The following is a 20,689-nucleotide window of genomic DNA, read 5'->3' on the forward strand; positions in this document are numbered from 1 at the left end:
GCAGGGTGCCCTCTACAAACAACATTACCCTGGGCCTGGCATTTTCCAGACATCGGTAAATAAACATGTAGAAGATCAAATATATATATAGATCAGTGGTTTTCACTTTTTCCATACAGGACCTGCCCATTTAGCAATATGGGAAGGGCAAGATGGTCCCTGATACCTGGTCACATGCCCCAGGCTGAGAACCCCGATACAGATCATATGTGGTCTCTGAAAGTTAATTCAAGAAAGTATCAAGAGGACTCCAAGAGAAACTGGCTTCCACTGGAATTCTCAGCTTGGGGGGGATGGAAGGTGGCCTCTTGGCTGTTATATCAAGGGCTTTTTTATTTTTTTTCCTGAATATCAGCATAATACTAATTCTACACAGAGGGAATAAGGCAGAAATCATAATGACAGAATGAGCTGCTAAAGTGAATAACTACTGAGTATTTCTCAGCATGAAATAAGTTTATATTCCATACACAGAATAACCAGGGGATGGCATTGCTGTACTACCAAAATCCCTGTGTCAGTTCAGCATACAATAACACAGTGGTTCTCAAACAGGGATCTGGGGGGGCTGTTGGCATGTTTCAAGGGGTCCACTAAGCATGGCCAGTGTTAGACTTGCTAGGACCCAGGGCAGAAAGCTAAATCCTCGCTGCACAAGACTGCAGCCTGGGGCCCCGAGCTCCACCACCTGGGACTGAAGCCGAAGCCTGAGCAACTTAGCTTCACGGTGCCCCCTGAGGCATGAGGCCCTGGGCAATTGCCCTGCTTGTTACCCCTTAACGCCAAACCTGGCTTTTATAGGCAGTTGTTGTGGCACAGGTGTGCCATGGAGTTTTTATAGCATTTTGCGGGGCCTCAGAGAAAGGTTGAGAACCTCTGCACTAACATATTAACTCATGACAGGAACCCCTGCCCGTTCACAGTTCTTTGACCACCTTTGGGGGGGAAAATTTTGACCATTTTGTAGCTAGTTTGGGGAACTTTTTAAGAACACATTTTAAACCATTTTGAAGCTTTTTTAAAAAAACAACCTAGCTTGTGTCACTTTGGGCATTTGGGGGGGCAGTTTTGATAATTTCTGTGCATTTTTGGTCCTCTTTTGGGGAATTTGGGAGCATTTTTGAGGGGAAGTTGTTTTCACTGCTTTTTGGTAGTTTGGAGGAAAGTTTTATTTTCTCACCAGTTATTTGGTACATTTAGTGTCTAAAAATTGCAAAACTCTGGCACCACAAATGCCCAATTGAAGTCAAGGGGCTCATTCAGGTGCATGAAGTTAAGCACATCCTTAAATGTTTTCAGGGTGGGGGCCAAAGAGAGGAAGGAGAGAGAGGGGAATATTTTGTTGTTGTGGTGACTGACACGTGCAGGGTTATTATTACTCTGGTTATTTACCTCTCATCGTCATTGCTTGGTAACGGCAGCACTTACTGAAACTCCTCAGGAGCTAGAGGATGCAGTGTTGGAGAGTTTGTATATCACCTGTGTCAGAACAGAGTTGAATGCACACTGTCCAGGATCCATTCCTCACTTTAAAATGCTTTCTCCCTCCCAGTGTGCAGACACAGATTTCTATCAGACTCCAGATTTTCAGAACTTTGATAAACATTTTTTTTTCCTGTTTTTCAATGCTTTCATCGGGTTGAACTTTTGGAACTTCAGATTTCAGTGATAATTTTTCCACCAACTCTATTTCTCAGCACACCCCAAACAAGAAGTTTTGAATGCATGCCTTCGGCTTCTCATCTCCCGTGTCTGTTTCCTTTCAAAAGTTAAGATGGAGGCAACAGTCCAGCTGAAGCAAAGCTGAAGGCCATGCGGATTAGCACCCTCATACACAGGATCTCTCTTACCACAAGGCATCGCACAACAGACTTCATGCCTTTTAATAAAATACAGAAACTAGCCATGAACAGCACCAGCTGGGGATGCCTAAAACATCTGTGATAGGTGGAGAGTTGTAGTGACTTTGTTGAAGAAAGTGCATTTTAGTCGTGAATGTTTAAAAAAAATTAAATTAGACTTTCCTTTTTCAGAATAGCATGAGACTCTGTTCCAGATTATAAAGGAATAAATTACTATAATAAAAGAGCTATTGCAGAGTTTAATTAACGGTGAGTAAAAATGGTCTAAGCAAGCCACAGTGAGACATTAGAACCTATATTTACCAAAGGAAGAGATGAACAAATACAGAGGGCTTTGCAGAGAGCAGGCGTTGTTATGTGCAGCATAGGAATATCATAAATGCTTACAAATTTGGGCAGTGCTGGCTAGAAAGGCTTACAAAGTGCTCCAGTTGGGTAGGTCATTTCAGAACTACATGCAGCTCAGACATTGGGGATCTCAGGTTCTGGGAAAGGATTATTAATATCCAACACTGGCACCCGCAGCAAGTACTTGGTTTTATGGATCTCTGGAAAGTCTCTCTCTGTCATTCCTATTTCCCACTTGGGAAAATCTGGCGCGGCCTTCAGCCATAAGTCTTCCATGGGGTCTTTTCCAGTGAACCACCACTCCTAGGAAGAACAAAAGAGAAATGAGAGGCCAGAATGAGACTGGTTTCAGAGTAACAGCTGTGTTAGTCTGTATTCGCAAAAAGAAAAGGAGTACTTGTGGCACCTTAGAGAGAAAGCTTATGCTCAAATAAATTGGTTAGTCTCTAAGGTGCCACAAGTACTCCTTTTCTTTTTGCAGAATGAGACTGGATCTTCAGAGACAGCATTTCCGAGATGGTCAGGAAGGGGAGAAGTCTGACAAGAGCCACCCTATTCTTGCTATCGATCACTATCTATCCCACACTGCCCCACAGGCAAACCAGGGAACAAACGGATTACAAAAGTTGCAATTTGATCCTGGGTTCCCAGCTGGCTTCGGGGAAGGAAGTAAGCTGCACCACGCCTAAACCAGGCACAGATCTCTTCCCCCTCCATGCTGGCTCAGCACTGCTGGCTGGCATGTTGGATTCCCTGCCTGTATGTAGGAAGGGAAGTAGGACCCCATTGAAACTACTCAGCTCCCCATGCTGTGACCCATGATACAGATAACCCATACAGGAGTGTTGAGGCCCCTTAAGCCCCCTTACTTACACCCTTTTAGGGTGTAAAGTGAATGGTTTTCATTTGATGATTTACTCGTGCTTCATGCTACAGAGGTGCTATACTGGAAGTGTAAATATTGTCGTGATTTATCTTTTTACAAAAGACTTTATTAGCAATAAAGCAGGCCAGCTGCCTTTACAATGACACCAGAACAGAACCGTCAAACCACAGAACTGTCCTCCGAGATGGTAAAAATGCATCTTGACAGGGGAATTGTTCTCTCAGTTTGCCACCAGGGTGGAATTTCTCAGGCTAGGCTGGCAGAGCCTGTGGTTGGAAAGGCTGATTCCAAACTCCAGTCTTCCGCATTTTGTATGGCAGAGTACTGTAAACAAGGAGCCGGAGAAGGATCTTACTCAGGTGGTTAGAACTCTACCTGTGTCCATTTGGATCTGGAAAAAGTTCTCAGACATCCGTATTTCAAATCCCCTCTCTTCCTGGTCCATGTCCTTCTGATGAAAGTAGTTGACCATGATTTATTTGTCATCCTAGCTGTAGACTTCCCAGACTTCTTTTTTCCCTTCTCCTCCAGCTGTGATTGGACCAAACATAATTCTGGCCAATGTCTTTTTAAAAGGCCAATAGCAGGTGCTTCCGGGCTCCAAAGCTGTCAGCCTGCCTATTAGTATTATTATTTATTATTTGTATTGCCTCATTGTGCTAGGTGCTAGACAAACAGAACAAAAAAACATAGAATCATAGAATATCCGGGTTGGAAGGGGCCTCGGGAGGTCATCTAGTCCAACCCCCTGCTCAAAGCAGGGCCAATCCACATACCTGCCCCAAGGAGCTAACAATCTAAGACAAGAGTCAATGGGTGGATACAGACAGATAGAGGAGCACAAGGAAACAGTGAGATAATATTGGTCAACATGGTAGTCTGTGGTCTCAGAGCACTTGGCATCATGGCAAAGGAGAGTTTTAACTCCAGCACCCACACTGGCCTTTGTTGCCTTGGTTCAGAACAGAACTGTGCAGCTGGGGCCATGGTAGAAGGCCCTGTTAAAACAAACCAACTAATTTTGAGTTTGCATCCATAGTAAGCTATCATACCTTTCTTAGCCTAATACTTTCAAGGGATGAGACAAATGTATCCATTTTGCTTAACTTCTAAATTCCAAACTATACATCCCAGCCATTTGCTCCAATCAGCTCCCTGGGCAGGAGAAGAAAATCGGCTCTGCGAAGAAACGCACAAACTACATTAGAGCACTGGCTTTGAGATATTTTCTGACATTACCTCACAAGAGTGGGTTAAAATTAGAGCAGGTACTAATATGATCAATGGAAAACTCTTCCAGTAAGAATGCTTGTCACTGTTATATGTCCATTGCGCCTGTGGTTGCCTTCACTTGTTCCATATCCCGTACATTCAGAGTGTACCATGAAAACGTATTTTAGCGTCCACTGATTTTCATGCATTGCAGGCATGCTACCATCTGGCAGTACGTTCCAATTATACCAGCCTCTTTGCAGGTGCTTCAGGGCACATGGCCCGGCAGATATGTTGTCATGTAGGTGTCTGGGCCAGACTGCACTAGATCTTTAGTAATGCTCCTGTTTTTAAGTCTTTCTGCATTGCTGCTTGTGGGCCTTTTATATTTTTCTCTGCTTGTCTGACATCTCAGAACAGACATCTGCTGTTCATCAGGGACTGGGCATTTCTGTCCCTACTTGGAACAGTCGGCCAGGCAACAGGAAGGGGTGGGGTCAAGAAAGGGAAATTGTGGTGGGGACGTGGTGTGCTGGGACCAACTGACCAGGCGATGGAGGTGTAGAAAGGAAGGAAGGAAAGAGTGGCTTGTGCAGGGCTCTTACAAACACACACTCAGGAGAACCTGGGAATGCATTCCCTTCCCAACCCAAATCAGACCCCATCTGTACATTTTCACAACTAAAAAGCAGCTTACCAGATCTGAATGGCATTTCTCCTGCTCTCCAGGGTTGAACCTGCAGCTGTCTCAGGAAGCACCTCATCAGATTCCTCTTCCCCCTGGCACTCAGATGCCTTCTCCTCTATCACTCTCATAATGCAGTCTCCAGGACAGGGAATGTCCATCTCTGCCTGATGCTGGGAAATGCCACCATACCATACACCTTCCCTAGATGCTGTGGTCATGCAGTACCACAGCCTCTGGCCCTGTCCATAAGGCAGTCAGCATGCTGATGTCAGTGCTGGCCAGCTGGCAGCCTGGTCGGATGATCCAACGAGGCAGTGTAGAGATCAGATCGCAAATCAATCAGCAGAAGAAGCCTGCCTCTGTGGAAGCACTGTGCAGATAGGGGCCATCCATGTGTCCTGCACTGTTTGTACAGGTAGGTGGGTGCTGGCCAGGCTGACTCCTGGGCAGTGAAATGCAGACAAGTGACCAGACAGGCCACCTCTGCAGTATGAGATTGCACTGGGAGGTCCATTTGCACTCTTTGGGCTAACACAACATTACCCTCTTCTCACAATGACACTGAAAACGACTGAGGCTCAATCAAGGTGGACCTCAAAAAACCTGTGACAGCACAGTCTGTAGCGTAACAGAAACCTAAGTGTGTGTGTAGATGTGGAGCATGTTACAGCCATGCTAGGGAGAACATGCTATGTTAACCACGACAAGTTTGACTAAGCCATGATGGGCAGGCAGGCGTAGACAGAAGAACGGACAACAAGAAAAGGAGATTTAATTTTGCAAATATGAAGTTTGCACTAGAGAGAAAACCACTGGCCCCTAAAAATGATGCTCCTATAGATCTTCCATCAAAATTTACTCCAGTCAAGGAGCCAAAGCACAAGTTCCAGGAGGCACAGAGCAGGAAGCAATGTTATTTTGGAATGGTTGGACTTATACTAGAAACGATCCTAAACCTGTTAAATGTTTTGAATGGGATTTTATGCTTCTTAAACCGTAGTCCTGAGAACCAGTCCAGTGACGTCAAGGTAAGTGCTGTGCACAAAATACTGAGTGAGACACTTGGGTTGAAATCTCAGGCTGAATCTCAATCCCCAGCTTGGCAAATGTGGGCTTGTCTACACTTACCGGGTGCTTGACGCATGGCGATCGATACATCGGTGGTCATTTTTGCAGCTCAAGACCTACTAAATCGACTGCAGATCACTCTCCTGTCAACTCCTATACTCCACCAGATTGAGAAGAGTGCGGGGAGTTGACAGGAGAGGGTCTCCCAATAAACATCGCGTAGTGTGGACCCCGCGGTAAACAGATCTAAGCTACATCGACTTGAGTTATGCTATTCACGTAACTCAACTTACATAGCTTAGATTGACTTTTCCCTGTAGTGTAAACAAGGAGTACTGCAGAGTAACCCTGGCAAGACTTGGGGGCCTATTTGTTGGGTTTTGTAAATAGTCACCACTGCAAGGTAAGCAGTAGCACAGTTAATAGAGTCCTTGAGAGATTCTATTCCATTCTGTTGGAGAAGAGTCCTGATGATGTGGGTGGGTGTGGATGTACACAGCAGGGTGAAGGATCAGGTGCTGCGCACGCTCCTCCCCCAAGCCTTGTCCCCGAATATCATGCCAGCCCCGGGCTGTCTGAGAATATACCACAAATGTTAGCAGAAGTTAGCAGTTAGGTGGGCTTGGGGTGTATGTCACAGTGGTGGGGCAGTTCCCTGCCCCTGTCAGGAAGGAGTTAAAGAGCTCCTCTGGCACAACCAGCCTCAAGCCAGCGCAGCTGTAAGGCTTGTCCAGCCTAGGTATGGGGGTGGGGGCCTTAAAAAGGAGGATCCCAACTCAGTTTGGGACAGCACTCTGAAGGAGCAGGACTGCAGTGCACTCCCAGAAGCAGGGGTTGCTGACAGGGGAAACAGCTGGAGAGCCTTGCCCGCCCAGGCCCTCACAGAAAGGAGAAGGGCAGGTACTTTTGTCTTTTTTTGCTTTCTTTTTCTTTGGCTTCCCAAACTTTTTGTTTGGGCTACTTTAATTCCCCCCACCCCTGGGCAAGGGGGCAGAGGCCTTGAACAGCACTGGACTCTGCCACAGGAACAGTGCCCACCCTCTCCCCCAAGGGGTGCTAGGGAGGTATAGCCTACTGCAGACACCCACCAGCTCCATCCAGGATTTTGATCATTTGCCTTCACAACCTCTTCCTTGACTTTCTCTATATTGCAGCCATTGACCTGCAGCCAGCTCCACTTTCTTCTAGGGAATCCTAAATCCCTTCCCAGAGACGAGCTCATCTGGTGCTCAAAGGAAAAAGCTTTCACATTACCAGTTCTCAGGACTTACATTGCTGATCTCCAGCCAGGATTTCTCCAGGAGGTTTCCATATATGTCACAGAGTTTGAATGCTTTGGATAGGTAGATTTGGCTCTGTTCTTCATTGCCCAACACCAGGAAGGTATAGGCTTTCAGGTGGTAAACCCTAGGGTAACAGATAGGGCTTGTGGAGCATCGAGAGAGAACCTGGTCCAAGTCCTAACAAGAGAACAATTGAGATTCATGTCAGGATGACATCCCAGAGCTTTGAGATCCCTTTGCAGGAATACAGTATGCCTGAGGAGAAGAGCCAGCTAGAAAGAAACAGGAAACCTGCAGAGAGATAAAAAGTAGCAGGGGGTGAGATAAAATCCAAGAGGATTCAGACTGTATGAACTTGTCTTGATCATGCACTTAGGCAGCACGCACTAACTTGGCTTTGCACTAGTCTCTTATCCAGCCTACAGGACAATTCCTCTTTGGGAACTGTGTACTCTGTGTGGCTGATTTCTCTTCTACCTCCTGTCCAGAGGCCACTCTGAGGGGATCCTAAAGATATGTTTCTTGAAAGCGAGTGGAATGGGGACGAGGGGTCATCTGTCACAGTCTTAATAGCATCTTCTTCCACATCCTCACAACATCAGAATAATCTGTCATGGTTCTCTCACCCCACAAAGTACTGGCCCTGGAAGTTGAAGGGCTATAATAATGAAATACTGCTGTTTGATCAAGGGTTGCCCCCACTTTCTGAGACCTTCCACTGGCTTCCTGCCTCTTATTGCATCAAATTCAAGTTTCTCTGTCTCCCCTACAAAGCTCTACAATGTAGACATAAACCTAGCTGCACAGTACAAAAATGTCAATGCCTTCTCCCCTCCTCCGTCGCACAGCTGGACACATACAAATATAGAACATCACTTTTGACCAGTTTCCATGTTCCATGCCAAAAATAGAAGTGTGTATGTGTGATTTTCCCTCCTCTCCATTGTAGTGTATTATGGGGAAAAGAGTTTTTGCAATTCTTACCATCAATTTTTGGATGAATCAACTGGAAAGAAGCAAAATTAAGATCAACCTCCCCCTCCACTTGTGATAGACTTTGCATTAGTTATTGCTCATGCTAAGCTATAGTGCAACACCGAAGGGATTTCAAAACCAAACCACCACCTGAACAGCCGTTAAAACCACAGGGGCCCGAATAGGGAACTAGGCAATTCAAGGGAGGAGACCAAGGCTAGTAGAGCTGAGTAGATACACAGGACTGGAATGCTGCAGGTGTCAGGACCCTGGTATTGAATCCAAGTCCATTGGATTCCTCAATGGTACCCCCAGCCTCCATGCCATGGCAGCTTGCTGAGCCACTACCCATGACCGGCAGTCTTAGTGCTAAAGGCCTACGGCCCCACAGCAGGTAGGCTCCTGATTGGCTGGACTGACAGCATTCTCATTGGGCACCTGGACTATATAAAGACCCCGACAGGCAGAGGAATCTGTCTGAGCAGCAGGCCATTGTCTGCTGGCTGGTGCTTGGACCACCTTGCTGCCCTGCTGTTTTGCCTGACGTTGCCTTGCTGCCCTACTGTCTCACCTGACTCTGCCTTGCCTGACTGCATCTACCCTATCTTCCCAACCCACACCCTTGGATTGGATCTCCTGGCTACAGACCCCCTGCGAGAACTCTCACCATTGCCCGGGACTGCCTGTAATACCAATTGTCTTCCCAGTTACCAGACTACCCACATACCACGAGGCCATGACTCTGGACTGCCCCTAGTCTGTGTTAGGATATAGATATTCAGGCCTGTCTGTAAAGGCCTATACTCTAAGAATTTAGGTGTATTCTTATCACTTGGCTAGTTAGGGGTATAAAAGAAAGAATCAAAATCACTGTCTGCTGGTGTAAGGTCCTTCTCTTACTGTGACAGTCTGAGGCCCTGTGCTTAGGCTAAGATCTTTGGCTAAGCAGCAGAGGCAGCCATAAGCTGGGAACCGACCGGTCACATCCTCACATTCCAAACTAGTCACACTGAAATAAGGTGCTATTGGGCTGTTAGGAATACAATCCTGTCCTGATAGTGCCTATCACCTCCAGAGAAAGGCAAACGCTTAGAAAATGTAAAAGGAAACTTAGTTTGATAGCATCCTGTCTAGCAAGAACTCACTTATCAATAGCTGGGATGTGAAATCCTCTCTTTTGTATTGTTTTGTCATTATAGTTCCCACTTTGCTATTGTTTGTCTGCATAATCTCTGTCCGTGAGTGTTCCTGCCTGCTGTATAATTAATTTTACTGGGTGTAAACTAATTAAGGTGGTGGGATATAATTGGTTACATAATCATATTACAATACGTTAGGATTGGTTAGTTAAATTTCAGGAAAATGATTGGTTAAGGTATAGCAAAGCAGGACTCAAGTTTTACTATATAGTCTGCAGTCAATCAGGAAGTGAGTGGGTGGGGGCGTGGGGAGGGGAAATGGGAACAGGGAATGGAGGTGGGGAAATTGGAATCATGTTTTGCTAAGGGCAGGAATGGGAACAAGGACACAAGTGTAAGGCTCTGTGGTGTCAGAGCTGGGAAGGAGGATACTAAGGAAGGAAACTGGAATCATGCTTGCTGGAAGTTCACCCCAACAAACATCGAATTGTTTGTACCTTTGGACTTTGGGTATTGGTGCTCTCTGTTCATGCGAGAAGGACCAGGGAAGGAAGTGGGTGAAGGAATAAGCCCCCTAACAGTCTGCTTCCCGTCCTGACCTACCATAATGCCCAGTGGCAGAAAGGGAGGTGTCGGGAAACTGGACAGATGGCTGCTCTCAATGGGCCTGATTCAAAGCTTGTTGAAACCTGGAAAGACTCCTACTGACATCATGGGCTTTGGATCAGGTCCTCCATGCCCAGGAGATATCAGGCCTCCAGTTGCAGAGGTATTGCATTTTACAGTCTTTCCACACAATGTGAACTTCTCCCGCTCTCACCTTTAGCGTCTTAGTACGAGTGTCCCGGACACTTTCAGGCTTTTCCTCAATGTGTTTCCGTAGCACAAGGACCTCACACTCCAAGAATCTACAGAATCCACTGATAGCAAAGAATGAGGCGCTAGTTCTCCTCAGCAACCTTCTGGCCTTTTCAAAAGGCTCCTTGAAGTTTCCCCACTGATGAAGTCTGGCAAACCTAGATCACCAAGCAAGAGATCCACATAAGATTTGCTGTAGGGGATTAGACTATTGGACTGGCCAATGGCACCAATCTAGAGGAAGATGGAAAACTCACGCTGCATCTAGCCACCTGCACAGTGTTATACAATGGGGAGAGGAATTCTTCCTAATGCATGCAGCAAAGCATGAGATATGATTACCACCAACTTAGATTGTACTTTGGGGGCAGTGACTGTCTCGTTCTGTGTTTGTACAGCGCCGAGCACAGCAGGGTCCTGGTTCATGACTAGGGCCCCTAGTCACAATGATATTGGTTATAATAATTTAGTGCAAAATAAAGATGTTTTTACTGAACCTAAAATTATCCATCCAAGGTATGTGACATGATGACCAAAACTTTTCAGCCACCCACCCCACTCCCCCAGATAATGTGGCCTTAAGGTTCATCAATACCCCATTCAGTCCTTTAGTAGAACTGGCCCAATTCTGCCACCCTTACTCACATTGAGAAGTACCTGATCAGCCAAGCAGTTACTCTGATTTCAGCAGGACTCATGGACTAAGGAGCTATTCAACATGAGTACAGATGGCGGAATCCAGCCCAAAGTTTCCAAGTTCCAAGCCACCATATGGCTAGATAAAGACTAAACTAGTAACACAGCAAAGTAATTTTGAGGAGACTTCGTATATTACCAAATGGCCAGGGATGAATACAGCCCCAGCATGATGCTGTTCTGAGACATAAGGATGCAGTTTTTTTCATTGCGCTGTATGAATTCCAGGCACTCTTTAAATGACTTAAATGAAAATCCTGTAAAAGACATTTGCATTAGAAAAGCCGTTTCCCCTTCTGGTGGGAGTGTACTTCCCTATTCTAAAACTTCAACAGGTACAAAGATAGTCAAGAGGGATGTTGGAAGTAGCTGAATCACCTGGCAGAAAAAAATTCTCAGATCTCAATGGAAATCGAAAAGAAAAGCTGCAAGATTTGGGGTTTTAATTGAGCTCCTTAGGGCTGTCATAGGCTCTGTATCAGTGGTCTCTAGTGCAAGGGGAGAAACCCCGTACTGGGCAAAAAAAATGAAAGCATCAATAATCTTTCACCCAAGCATGCAGTCAGCTTTTAAACTGCCCATGTTTCTGTAACACCGAGACCCTGGTCATCAGCAGCTGGGATTGAACCTGGGACCTCTGGATCTTAGTGCATGACCCTCTACTGCATAAGCTAAAAGCCAACTGGCTATTAGCTAAGGCTGTAGAGCAGACACATACTCTCTCTCTGAGGGTCTTGGTGCCACTAGATCGGACTGAACACCACACCCAGGAGGTGTGTGGGTTATATACTTCCCCTAGGTGATGGGGCATGTCCCGAGCTTCAGAGACTTCCCAGTTGAAATCCCAGACAAGCCCCCACTTGTAACACTGACAGACCCCAGTCATCATTGAACCTGGGACCTCGGGAGCTTAGTGCATGAGCCTCTACTGCATGAGCTAAAAGCCAACAGGCTGTTAGCTAAGGCTGTAGAGCAGACTCATAACCTCTCTCTAAGTGGACTCACAACCTCTCTCTAAGTGGCCATTAGATGGGACAGAACACCACACTCAGGAGGTGTGTGGATTACATTTGTTCTCCACAATGGATGCAATGCAGGGATGGGCAAAGCAATTCCTATGTTGTGGAGCAGCAGCAGTCCTTCCATAAGGAAAGTTGCCACTTGGGTCCCATTATCCATCCCTCTCTTTCTAAAAGGTGTTTTTGAAAGAGGTTCTCCTTAAACTACAGAGCAGAAAAAGAGTTTCAAAATTCTTCCAACTTTTTTGCCACTTTTGTAAGGGATAAAAAACAAACAACCACAACCAAAAACCCAAAGAGAATTGGCTTCAGCAGATCACTGCCTTTGATCACGACTATAAGGTGGGTAGAAAGTTGGCTAGATTGTCGGGCTCAACGGGTAGTGATCAATGGCTCCATGTCTAGTTGGCAGCCGGTGTCAAGTGGAGTGCCCCAGGGATCGGTCCTGGGGCCGGTTTTGTTCAATATCTTCATAAATGATCTGGAGGATGATGTGGATTGCACTCTCAGCAAATTTGCGGACGATACTAAACTGGGAGGAGTGGTAGATACGCTGGAGGGCAGGGATAGGATACAGAGAGACCTAGACAAATTGGAGGATTGGGCCAAAAGAAATCTGATGAGGTTCAATAAGGATAAGTGCAGGGTCCTGCACTTAGGACGGAAGAACCCAATGCACAGCTACAGACTAGGGACCGAATGGCTAGGCAGCAGTTCTGCGGAAAAGGACCTAGGGGTGACAGTGGACGAGAAGCTGGATATGAGTCAGCAGTGTGCCCTTGTTGCCAAGAAGGCCAATGGCATTTTGGGATGTATAAGTAGGGGCATAGCGAGCAGATCGAGGGACATGATCGTCCCCCTCTATTCGACATTGGTGAGGCCTCATCTGGAGTACTGTGTCCAGTTTTGGGCCCCACACTACAAGAAGGATGTGGATAAATTGGAAAGAGTCCAGCGGAGGGCAACAAAAATGATTAGGGATCTGGAACACAGGACTTATGAGGAGAGGCTGAGGGAACTGGGATTGTTTAGTCTGCAGAAGAGAAGAAGAGGGGGGATTTGATAGCTGCTTTCAACTACCTGAAAGGTGGTTCCAGAGAGGATGGTTCTAGACTATTCTCAGTGGTAGAAGAGGACAGGACAAGGAGTAATGGTCTCAAGTTGCAGTGTGGGAGGTTTAGGTTGGATATTAGGAAAAGCTTTTTCACTAGGAGGGTGGTGAAACACTGGAATGCGTTACCTAGGGAGGTGGTAGAATCTCCTTCCTTAGAAGTTTTTAAGGTCAGGCTTGACAAAGCCCTGGCTGGGATGATTTAATTGGGGATTGGTCCTGCTTTTGAGCAGGGGGTTGGACTAGATGACCTCCTGAGGTCCCTTCCAACCCTGATATTCTATGATTCTATGACTGTGAGAGTAACCTCACCTACAATAAGTTATTGAACACGTTTAACAGATACTCCTGTCCAGGAGTGTCTTTGCAAAGCACGCCATTATCTGTTGTCCTCATCACACAGTACTTACCAGCATAAAGCAAGAGTTCTAAACAGTAAGAAAAGAAATAAGCCATCCCAATGATTCTCTCCTCCTTAATGACCAACTCCTCCATCCAACTCAGCACTCGCACACAATCTTGGTACCTAGACACCATGGAGAATTATTGCATGACTCATTTTATTCTGGGGTGTTTCTCCACTATCCCTTCATTTCCTTTCCTCTTTCCATGTCTCATTCTCTATGCTCCCATCCATCATTCCACCCATGTATCTATCCTATTTTTCTCTCCAAGGATCTTCGGCAAACAAGCTTATGGAGAAGGGCTTCAAGGATGCCTGACAAGACAGCGAGTGGATAGAGACATTACACTGTGGTCCTTCCCAGGTGCACGAAGTATCCCTATGTGCATATAAGTGTCTGCAAGGTCCACTGTGACTAGCTAGTTGCCTTTCCAGCTGGTCATTGACAAGGAAAAGCACCAGGAACGGTGCATATAGAAGCCAGGTGGCCAACCTATCACCGCAGACAAACATGCCCCAGCAGAAGGAACAGTTGTGAGAACAAGTGTGTTCAGGAAGCCATTGTGGCTCAGAGAGAGTCGTTATAGAGGGATGTCTAATAAGAAGCAGACCAGTCTTCTAATCTGCTGGGGGTGGGAGGAAATAAGGGTGCCACATGACTCCAGTTGACACTTCTGAGCTATGTGACAGAGGTACCTGTATCCCAAGTATGGGGATCCAAACTGCCTCCTTGTGAGGAAGAAATTCACTTCAGAAGAAAAGTACCAGCCATCCAAAGCAAAAAGCCAAACTTAGCCTGTCCATACTTCCTTACTTCCTGGCTCTATAGACCAGGGAGTTCCTTGGTCCCAGATCTTTCTGTCAAGGGCACATTGTTCTCATCGATAGTAATTCACATTAAGAGCTGTTAGATATTGCTCAGTATTATCCCTCCATCTCCTCCTTGGTCAGCCGTGAGGCCGGACACCATAAATAGGGCCCTGTGTAAATCACATTTTCGTGGAGGGCATGGAAAATGCCCCCAAACTGTGGTCTTTGACATATTTTTCCTTACAGTTAACTACATTTACTTGTCAAATTCATTCCTTGCAAACTGTTGGGAATTTTCTAAAAAAAAAAAAAAGGTGATTTATACAGGGCCTTAAACATAAGGATGCCCTTCCTAGAGACACTAACTTACGTGGTCTGTCTTCTGTCATTGTAACCACATGCCCTGCCCACTGAAGTCATTGGGAATTCTTTACTTTTACTATACTTGGGTCTCCATCGACCTCCCACAGTTCCCTATTAGATTTCTTCTCTACACACCATTCTCCTTAGCCCATCCATATGGGAACATAAATTTGCATCATACCTGATGCTCAGAAAGAGAGCTTTGAAGAGCATGCAGAGAACCAGATAGTCTAGCTTGGGTTTCTTCAGACGCACACACATTTCATGGGCTCGATAGCCTGTGGAGAAAACAAATGTATTAAGTGTCTCTCCCTTAATACTGACACCTTCTCTTCACAGTATATGATGAAAGCAGACTTACCTAATTGAATAGATAGGGGCAGGTTACCCAAGCAGAGCTTCATATAGGCCAATGACTGTGCTAATTTAACTGTTGTTAATAGCCCTCCTCCAATAACCTGGAGGTGAGAGCTACGCTGGATGGCCATCAGCTCATATTTCATCCATTCATCTTGGTAACCCATCATCTGGCAGCAGAGTGAGAATTCCGTATAGGACGAAATGATCTAAAATGTTCCAAACAAGAAAAAACAAGTTCCTGAAACTGTTGACTGAATCGTTATCTTGTGTAGGTTCAAAAGGGACACATGGATAAACCAGAAGCCCCCAAATTTCTTTGTTCCTTTTTCTCTTACAACATTGACCATTAAAAAAAATTAGGATTATTAATACTAACATTTATTATGCTCATGTCTAAAGGCTCCATTCAGGATCCTGCCTCCCGTGCTAGGTGCTAAGGCACAGAATATAAACTAGTGTACATAAAATTAGCAATAGCTTAAAAATCAAAACCAAGCTGAACTGTTACAATAAAAAAATGAAACTGAACCTCAGATCAACTCTTTTGGGAGGTTTAAAAAAGCTTGGTGAACTGTAATTGTTTGTCATTTCACCACATCTCTGCCTCCCTAGTTCTTACCAGAGACAGAAGTGCTGCAACATTACAAGGAAGACCATGGGCATGTTTTACCAGCCAAGACAGAAAGGAGCAAGCATGCCGGAAATCTGTCAAGAAATCTGGTTTTCCATGAGATTTCCAGCCCCAGAGGCTTAGACAGTGTGAATGAGGTTCAGAAAAACATCAGAACATTGGGATGATTATCCAAAGCAAAGCTTTTACAGGTCAACCCATTGCTCGTTGAAATTAGACATCTGCTCCATAACAGCCAGGATGCCCCAATTGCAGGGTGTGTCCTGTCATCACAGTTACTTCCAATGCTGCTAGTTACTTCCTCTTCTTTGGGGGCAGGAGGAGAGGGTTCCCAGCGGCAAGGGTGGACCCACCTGGCTCTCATCCTCCGATTCCTCTGCTGAGTTCACCTTCATGAGCGCTGCCAGACGACAGAACTTCTTGCTGTTTGTAGCAGTGTCCAGGCTGAAGAGTTGCCACAATAAGGAAAGGCAGTGGCCCTGCTGGTACAGGAAAGCTAATTTCTTCTCCCTGTCACACAAGAGACATCTTTAGCCTGAGCAGATCACAGCAGCACAAAGATCTCACTATTGCTACTAATTAAACAGAGAGCCGGGGTGGGAGGAGGAAGAGGCGAGATCCTGAACTGGACTCTTCCTCCTCCTCTTCCTAGGAGAGGAGACATGGAGGATTCCAGGAGCAGGAAAGGGGAAAGGAGGAAGTAGCAATTGGATGATGGGGTGTCAATTGTGGGAGGGTCAGTCAGTGTAGGGATGGCATTGTGGGGGAAGTGGATGTAGAAGCAGGGAGGTTGGGGGTAACTGTGGGCATTGGGAAGGAAGGGGAATTCTGCTCCCCAACTTTGGCTGGCTGCAGAAGGGAGCAGCACAGAGGAACCTGAGGCTGCTTTATGCAGCAATACTGAGAACCCTCCCCCTTCCCTGGCCACTACAGATCAGCTGTTAGGTTCCAGCCAGTGGGGATTAGCCATTGTAGCCCTGTGCCAGTAGGGGTTGCTCTGTCAGCAGAGGGGAGCAGGAGGGGCTTGGCTAGGGCATGAGGCAGCACCATTGGCTGGGGCAGAGGCTTCTCCCCCACCATCCTGCAAGCATGGGGAGGTACAGTTATGGGAAGGATCAGAGGGGACAGCTGTGATGGGGATATGGGGAAAGCCATGCTGTCAACTCTCATGATAGTTGGCATTTTTCTTAAAGCCCCAGCTCCTGGAGTCATGGGATCACAGGAGAACCTTGGCTGCCATTTATTATTTCAAAAGAACAAGGTTCATGTTGTGAAGAAAAGCTTGAGAGACTGGTGATCTTGGGGGAAGGGAAGAGAAGCCAGAAGAGCTGATGGGGAGAGAAACTGACTGGGATGGGAGGCTGTTTGGGGCAGAGAGAACGAGAAGTCTGGGGCAAGAGGGAGAGAAGGAGTGAGTGTGGGGAAAGCAAGAGGGGAGACTGGGAACTGATGGAGGAGAATCTTGACAGGCAGTGCAGCACAGCTGGCTCAGTGGGGAGCTGTTGGGAGTCTGGATGGATTTCACATGGAGAGAAGTCTGGAGAGGGAAGGAGGGTGGAAGCTCAGCTCACCATCTGGAGACTGCTACAGTGTAGGCTGGGAGCCTGCCACTGGGGACACTGTAGCGGGAGGCCAAAGTAGGTGTTGGGTGTTTTGTTGAGGGGTATTGGATGAAAGGCAGTTGTGCTGGGACATTTTGGTGATCCAGGGAGGAGGGTGGCTTCATGGCAGGGAATGACTGTCCATCTCCCCAACCAGTGAGGGCAAGAGGTGAATGTAATGTGGGTGGGGGGGAGTTGTGGCAGCCGGAAGGGGGTTCCAGCAGAGATGGGGAAGAAGGTGAGCAGAAGAGGAGGGTGGCAGCAGCAGGGGGATACGGTGAGGTACGTTGGGGATTCCTAGGGGAGAGGTGAGACAGCCTGACTCTCCCCTGGTGCCTCAACCCAAACTCTGTCATCTCACCCCTCAAGGCCTCACCTACCCCTCCTAGAATCCAGCCTTTTCCTGCTCACTTTTCCCCCCACTCCTGAAATCCCCCTGCTGGACCATCTGTCACTTCTACCTGTCCTCACTACCTCACCTTCACCCCCAAGCACCCCATCTTCTGACTCCCCTTCTCCCCTCCTGCCTTAACCTTTCACCTCTGCCACTTCCTCCTTTCTACTGCCTTAACCCTCACCAGCCGGTACCCCGGGCTGCCTCACTGATCTCTGCCCCCAAACCCTCCCCTTCTGTTCCACCACTGCCTCCCCTCCACTGGGGCTCCCTTATCTCCCCCTGCTTCCCTCTCCACAGCACGTCCCCCATTATGCACCCCACTCTGATATCTCCCCTTCCTGTGGTACCTCCATCCCCTCATGCTGATACCCCCACTGCCTCACCTCTCTCTCTCTGCTTGAATCCCCAACAATACTATCCCGCATGGTCCAAAGGGTCTCTCCATAACACCAGATGCTTTTCCTTGCTTCCTCTGCCCCCATTGGCCCCAAAGCCCATGGCTCCCAACAGAGCTTCTCCTTATCTCAGGTGCCCTTTCACCTAGGACATCCCTGAACCACTAAGATGATGACTTCTTGCTCCACAACCTAAAAGAATGCTCATAAACACATTACACAGCCATGCAGTAGAATACATTCTGTTAAAGCACTGGCACTGTTCAGGTAGATTATTTATAGTGCAAATAAAAACCTTACAAACTTGTTTACATATGTTGCACCCATTTTTAATCACAAACGGGTAAACTGAAGCACTGTTCCCAGACTGAAATATGAGCATTCCCATGACGAGACTGGTTAGCGAGGAGAGGCCAACATTTGGAAATAATGCCTTTAGCAGTAGCAGGGAGTATAAATATATTCTCAAAAGCACATGCATTTCTTTGCAATCGATTCCTGTTTTCCAAAATAAATGCCTTGCTTTAAGGTACTGTACCATTGGGAATGCACATATCTGTAATTCCCCCTTCACTAGAGTATGTAAACACCACTATTTAAAGCCCCCACTCTTCATGTGCTTAATTTGAAGCATGCAAGTTACATGCTTCCAATTAAGCATGTGCTTAAGTGTTTGCAGGATTGAGGTCTAAATGACAACCAGGGACTAAGGTAAAATCCACCCAAGTTGGTTTTACTCCAGTTCTACTTCCTACCCTTTACTGCGACTATACAAGAATTGCTGCTTCTTCTGGTGAGACGCGTGCTTTGACACTTCCACCAGAGTCTTAAAAAAGACTCCAATCAAAGTAAATGGGAATCTTCTGTTTAATAAAATCAAAGCCTTCCTGATAAATTTCTTTGCCAAATTCATTTGGCCCATGTTATAACAGACCTGCAGAGAGGAAGGGAGAGTGAGTCAAAGACCGTTTGTAACATTATCAGCCAGCTGCACGTTCCAAAATGGTCGGGCTCTCAGCTGCCATTTTCTAGCATGACATCAATGCTGGAGCCAAGGGCAGAGGTGGGGAGTAGAGAGTAGGTTGGGTTAAACCTCATTGAAACTGTTGTGACCTCCACCCCTCTTTTAAGATAACTGTGAGAGACAACTCAGTGGCCCCACCTAAAGCAAAGGGGGCATGCAAGCCCATCCAGTTGTTTGGACTTTTAGTTTTGGATGAGGTTGTACGGACATAGGAGGGAGACACAGAAAACCTCCAATCATCTTCCAGGATGGCCCCGACCAGATACATAAGGAGGTTCCTCAATATCTTGCTGTCTCTTTACCTCACCCTTCAGGCTGTAGAAGGTAGCTTCCTCAAACTGGTTAATTACACTCGCTCTGAAGTCCACCGATTTGATCAGATTCTCTGCTGTATTCAAATTGCAAAAGGCCTAAAGCAAAGCAAACCACAGAGAAGGGTGGGTGACCATCTGTGCCGCACACTTTCTCCAACCCCACCACCCACTGAAGAGAGAAGGCTGGATTCTCCCATCTGCTACGGCCACTGCAAGCAGCCAGAGATGGCCAATGGAGAATCCCCTCTGCGCAGGGGGAGGCAGCTCTGTGGCAGGGGAAGGAGGGAGTGTTCTGAGGGCAAGGTGGGAGCAGAATGGGGTCATGGCAAAGCTTTACACCTGATCTTCCACTAGTGGAAGCCTAAGCTAGAGCTGCCCTTGTGCAGCTATCTCACGCCAGGGCAACATGGCACTGAATCATGGAGCTGCAGCTGTGCACCCTGTCTCTTCACCACCCTAGCTATGCTCACTCAGGGGTGAATCAAGCCACAAAGCAAAGGGAGCTCTCTTCACCCTGTCTAGGACAGCAACATTGCTTTCCTTCCCCTGGGAGTAACCCAGGAGCTGCTGGAGCTGCCTGTAGAGCTGGGACATAATGCCCATGGGTTTCTTTGGCTGAATGTATAGAGGAAATGTAGTAGTGAAGGACTGATGGCACTGAGTCCCAGTCACCCTTCAACCCCCCCACCCTCCTCCACACACACAGCCCTGCCGATGCACCTTACTCCTGACCTGTGTGCCACCTCCTCCAGGCTATTCCAGTCGAGGGCCCCTTCTACAGCTCAGTAACATACTCCAATCCTGACTAGAAGCACCCCATCTCTCCCATGAGCTCTCCATGGCAGAGATTGCTAACTCATATGATGAGTTTTGTCATATGACTAAATGTCACCCAGAGACTACAATGGGCTTCCCAAAATCATGTCCCTAATGATCTCCTTATCCTGCCACCCCCCACCCCCATGCCCCCAGCCTCTTGAGGACTGAGGCTAGTGCCCTAAACCACCACGCCTTTGAACATTCCTCACCCCCCTCTCGCCACTATAGTCACTATACTGGGGGGATGGGTGAAACCGCCTTGAGGTCGATGGGTGTTAGAGCCGGCCTTCACTCCAGACAAATGTATAAGGCACTCAGCTCTTTTCTGGAACAGACAGCTAAAGCAATAGGAGCCTCCGCCAAAAACACAGGCCACAGGCAAAGCTGGAGCAGGAGTTGATCCACGTGACCTAAGAGGTTTCCTGGG

General features: G+C 47.0%; 1 protein-coding gene across 1 annotated transcript in view; it reads right to left on the reverse strand.

The window, feature by feature from the left end:
- Positions 1–2,324: 2,324 nt before the first annotated feature.
- The window catches only part of ADCY10 (adenylate cyclase 10), a 74,239-nt gene continuing 55,874 nt past the window's right edge, over positions 2,325–20,689 (reverse strand). Inside the window, exons 24-33 of the mRNA XM_077825341.1 lie at positions 19,432–19,539; positions 18,861–19,039; positions 16,066–16,222; positions 15,083–15,287; positions 14,903–14,999; positions 13,556–13,671; positions 11,155–11,272; positions 10,282–10,477; positions 7,336–7,524; positions 2,325–2,513 (exon numbers count right to left, since the gene is read on the reverse strand). Coding sequence (XP_077681467.1) covers positions 2,325–2,513; positions 7,336–7,524; positions 10,282–10,477; positions 11,155–11,272; positions 13,556–13,671; positions 14,903–14,999; positions 15,083–15,287; positions 16,066–16,222; positions 18,861–19,039; positions 19,432–19,539 — 1,554 coding nt within the window. The remainder of the gene's footprint in view (positions 2,514–7,335; positions 7,525–10,281; positions 10,478–11,154; positions 11,273–13,555; positions 13,672–14,902; positions 15,000–15,082; positions 15,288–16,065; positions 16,223–18,860; positions 19,040–19,431; positions 19,540–20,689) is intronic.

The sequence above is a fragment of the Eretmochelys imbricata genome, chromosome 8, assembly GCF_965152235.1.
Source record: "Eretmochelys imbricata isolate rEreImb1 chromosome 8, rEreImb1.hap1, whole genome shotgun sequence".
NCBI lineage: Eukaryota > Metazoa > Chordata > Testudines > Cheloniidae > Eretmochelys > Eretmochelys imbricata.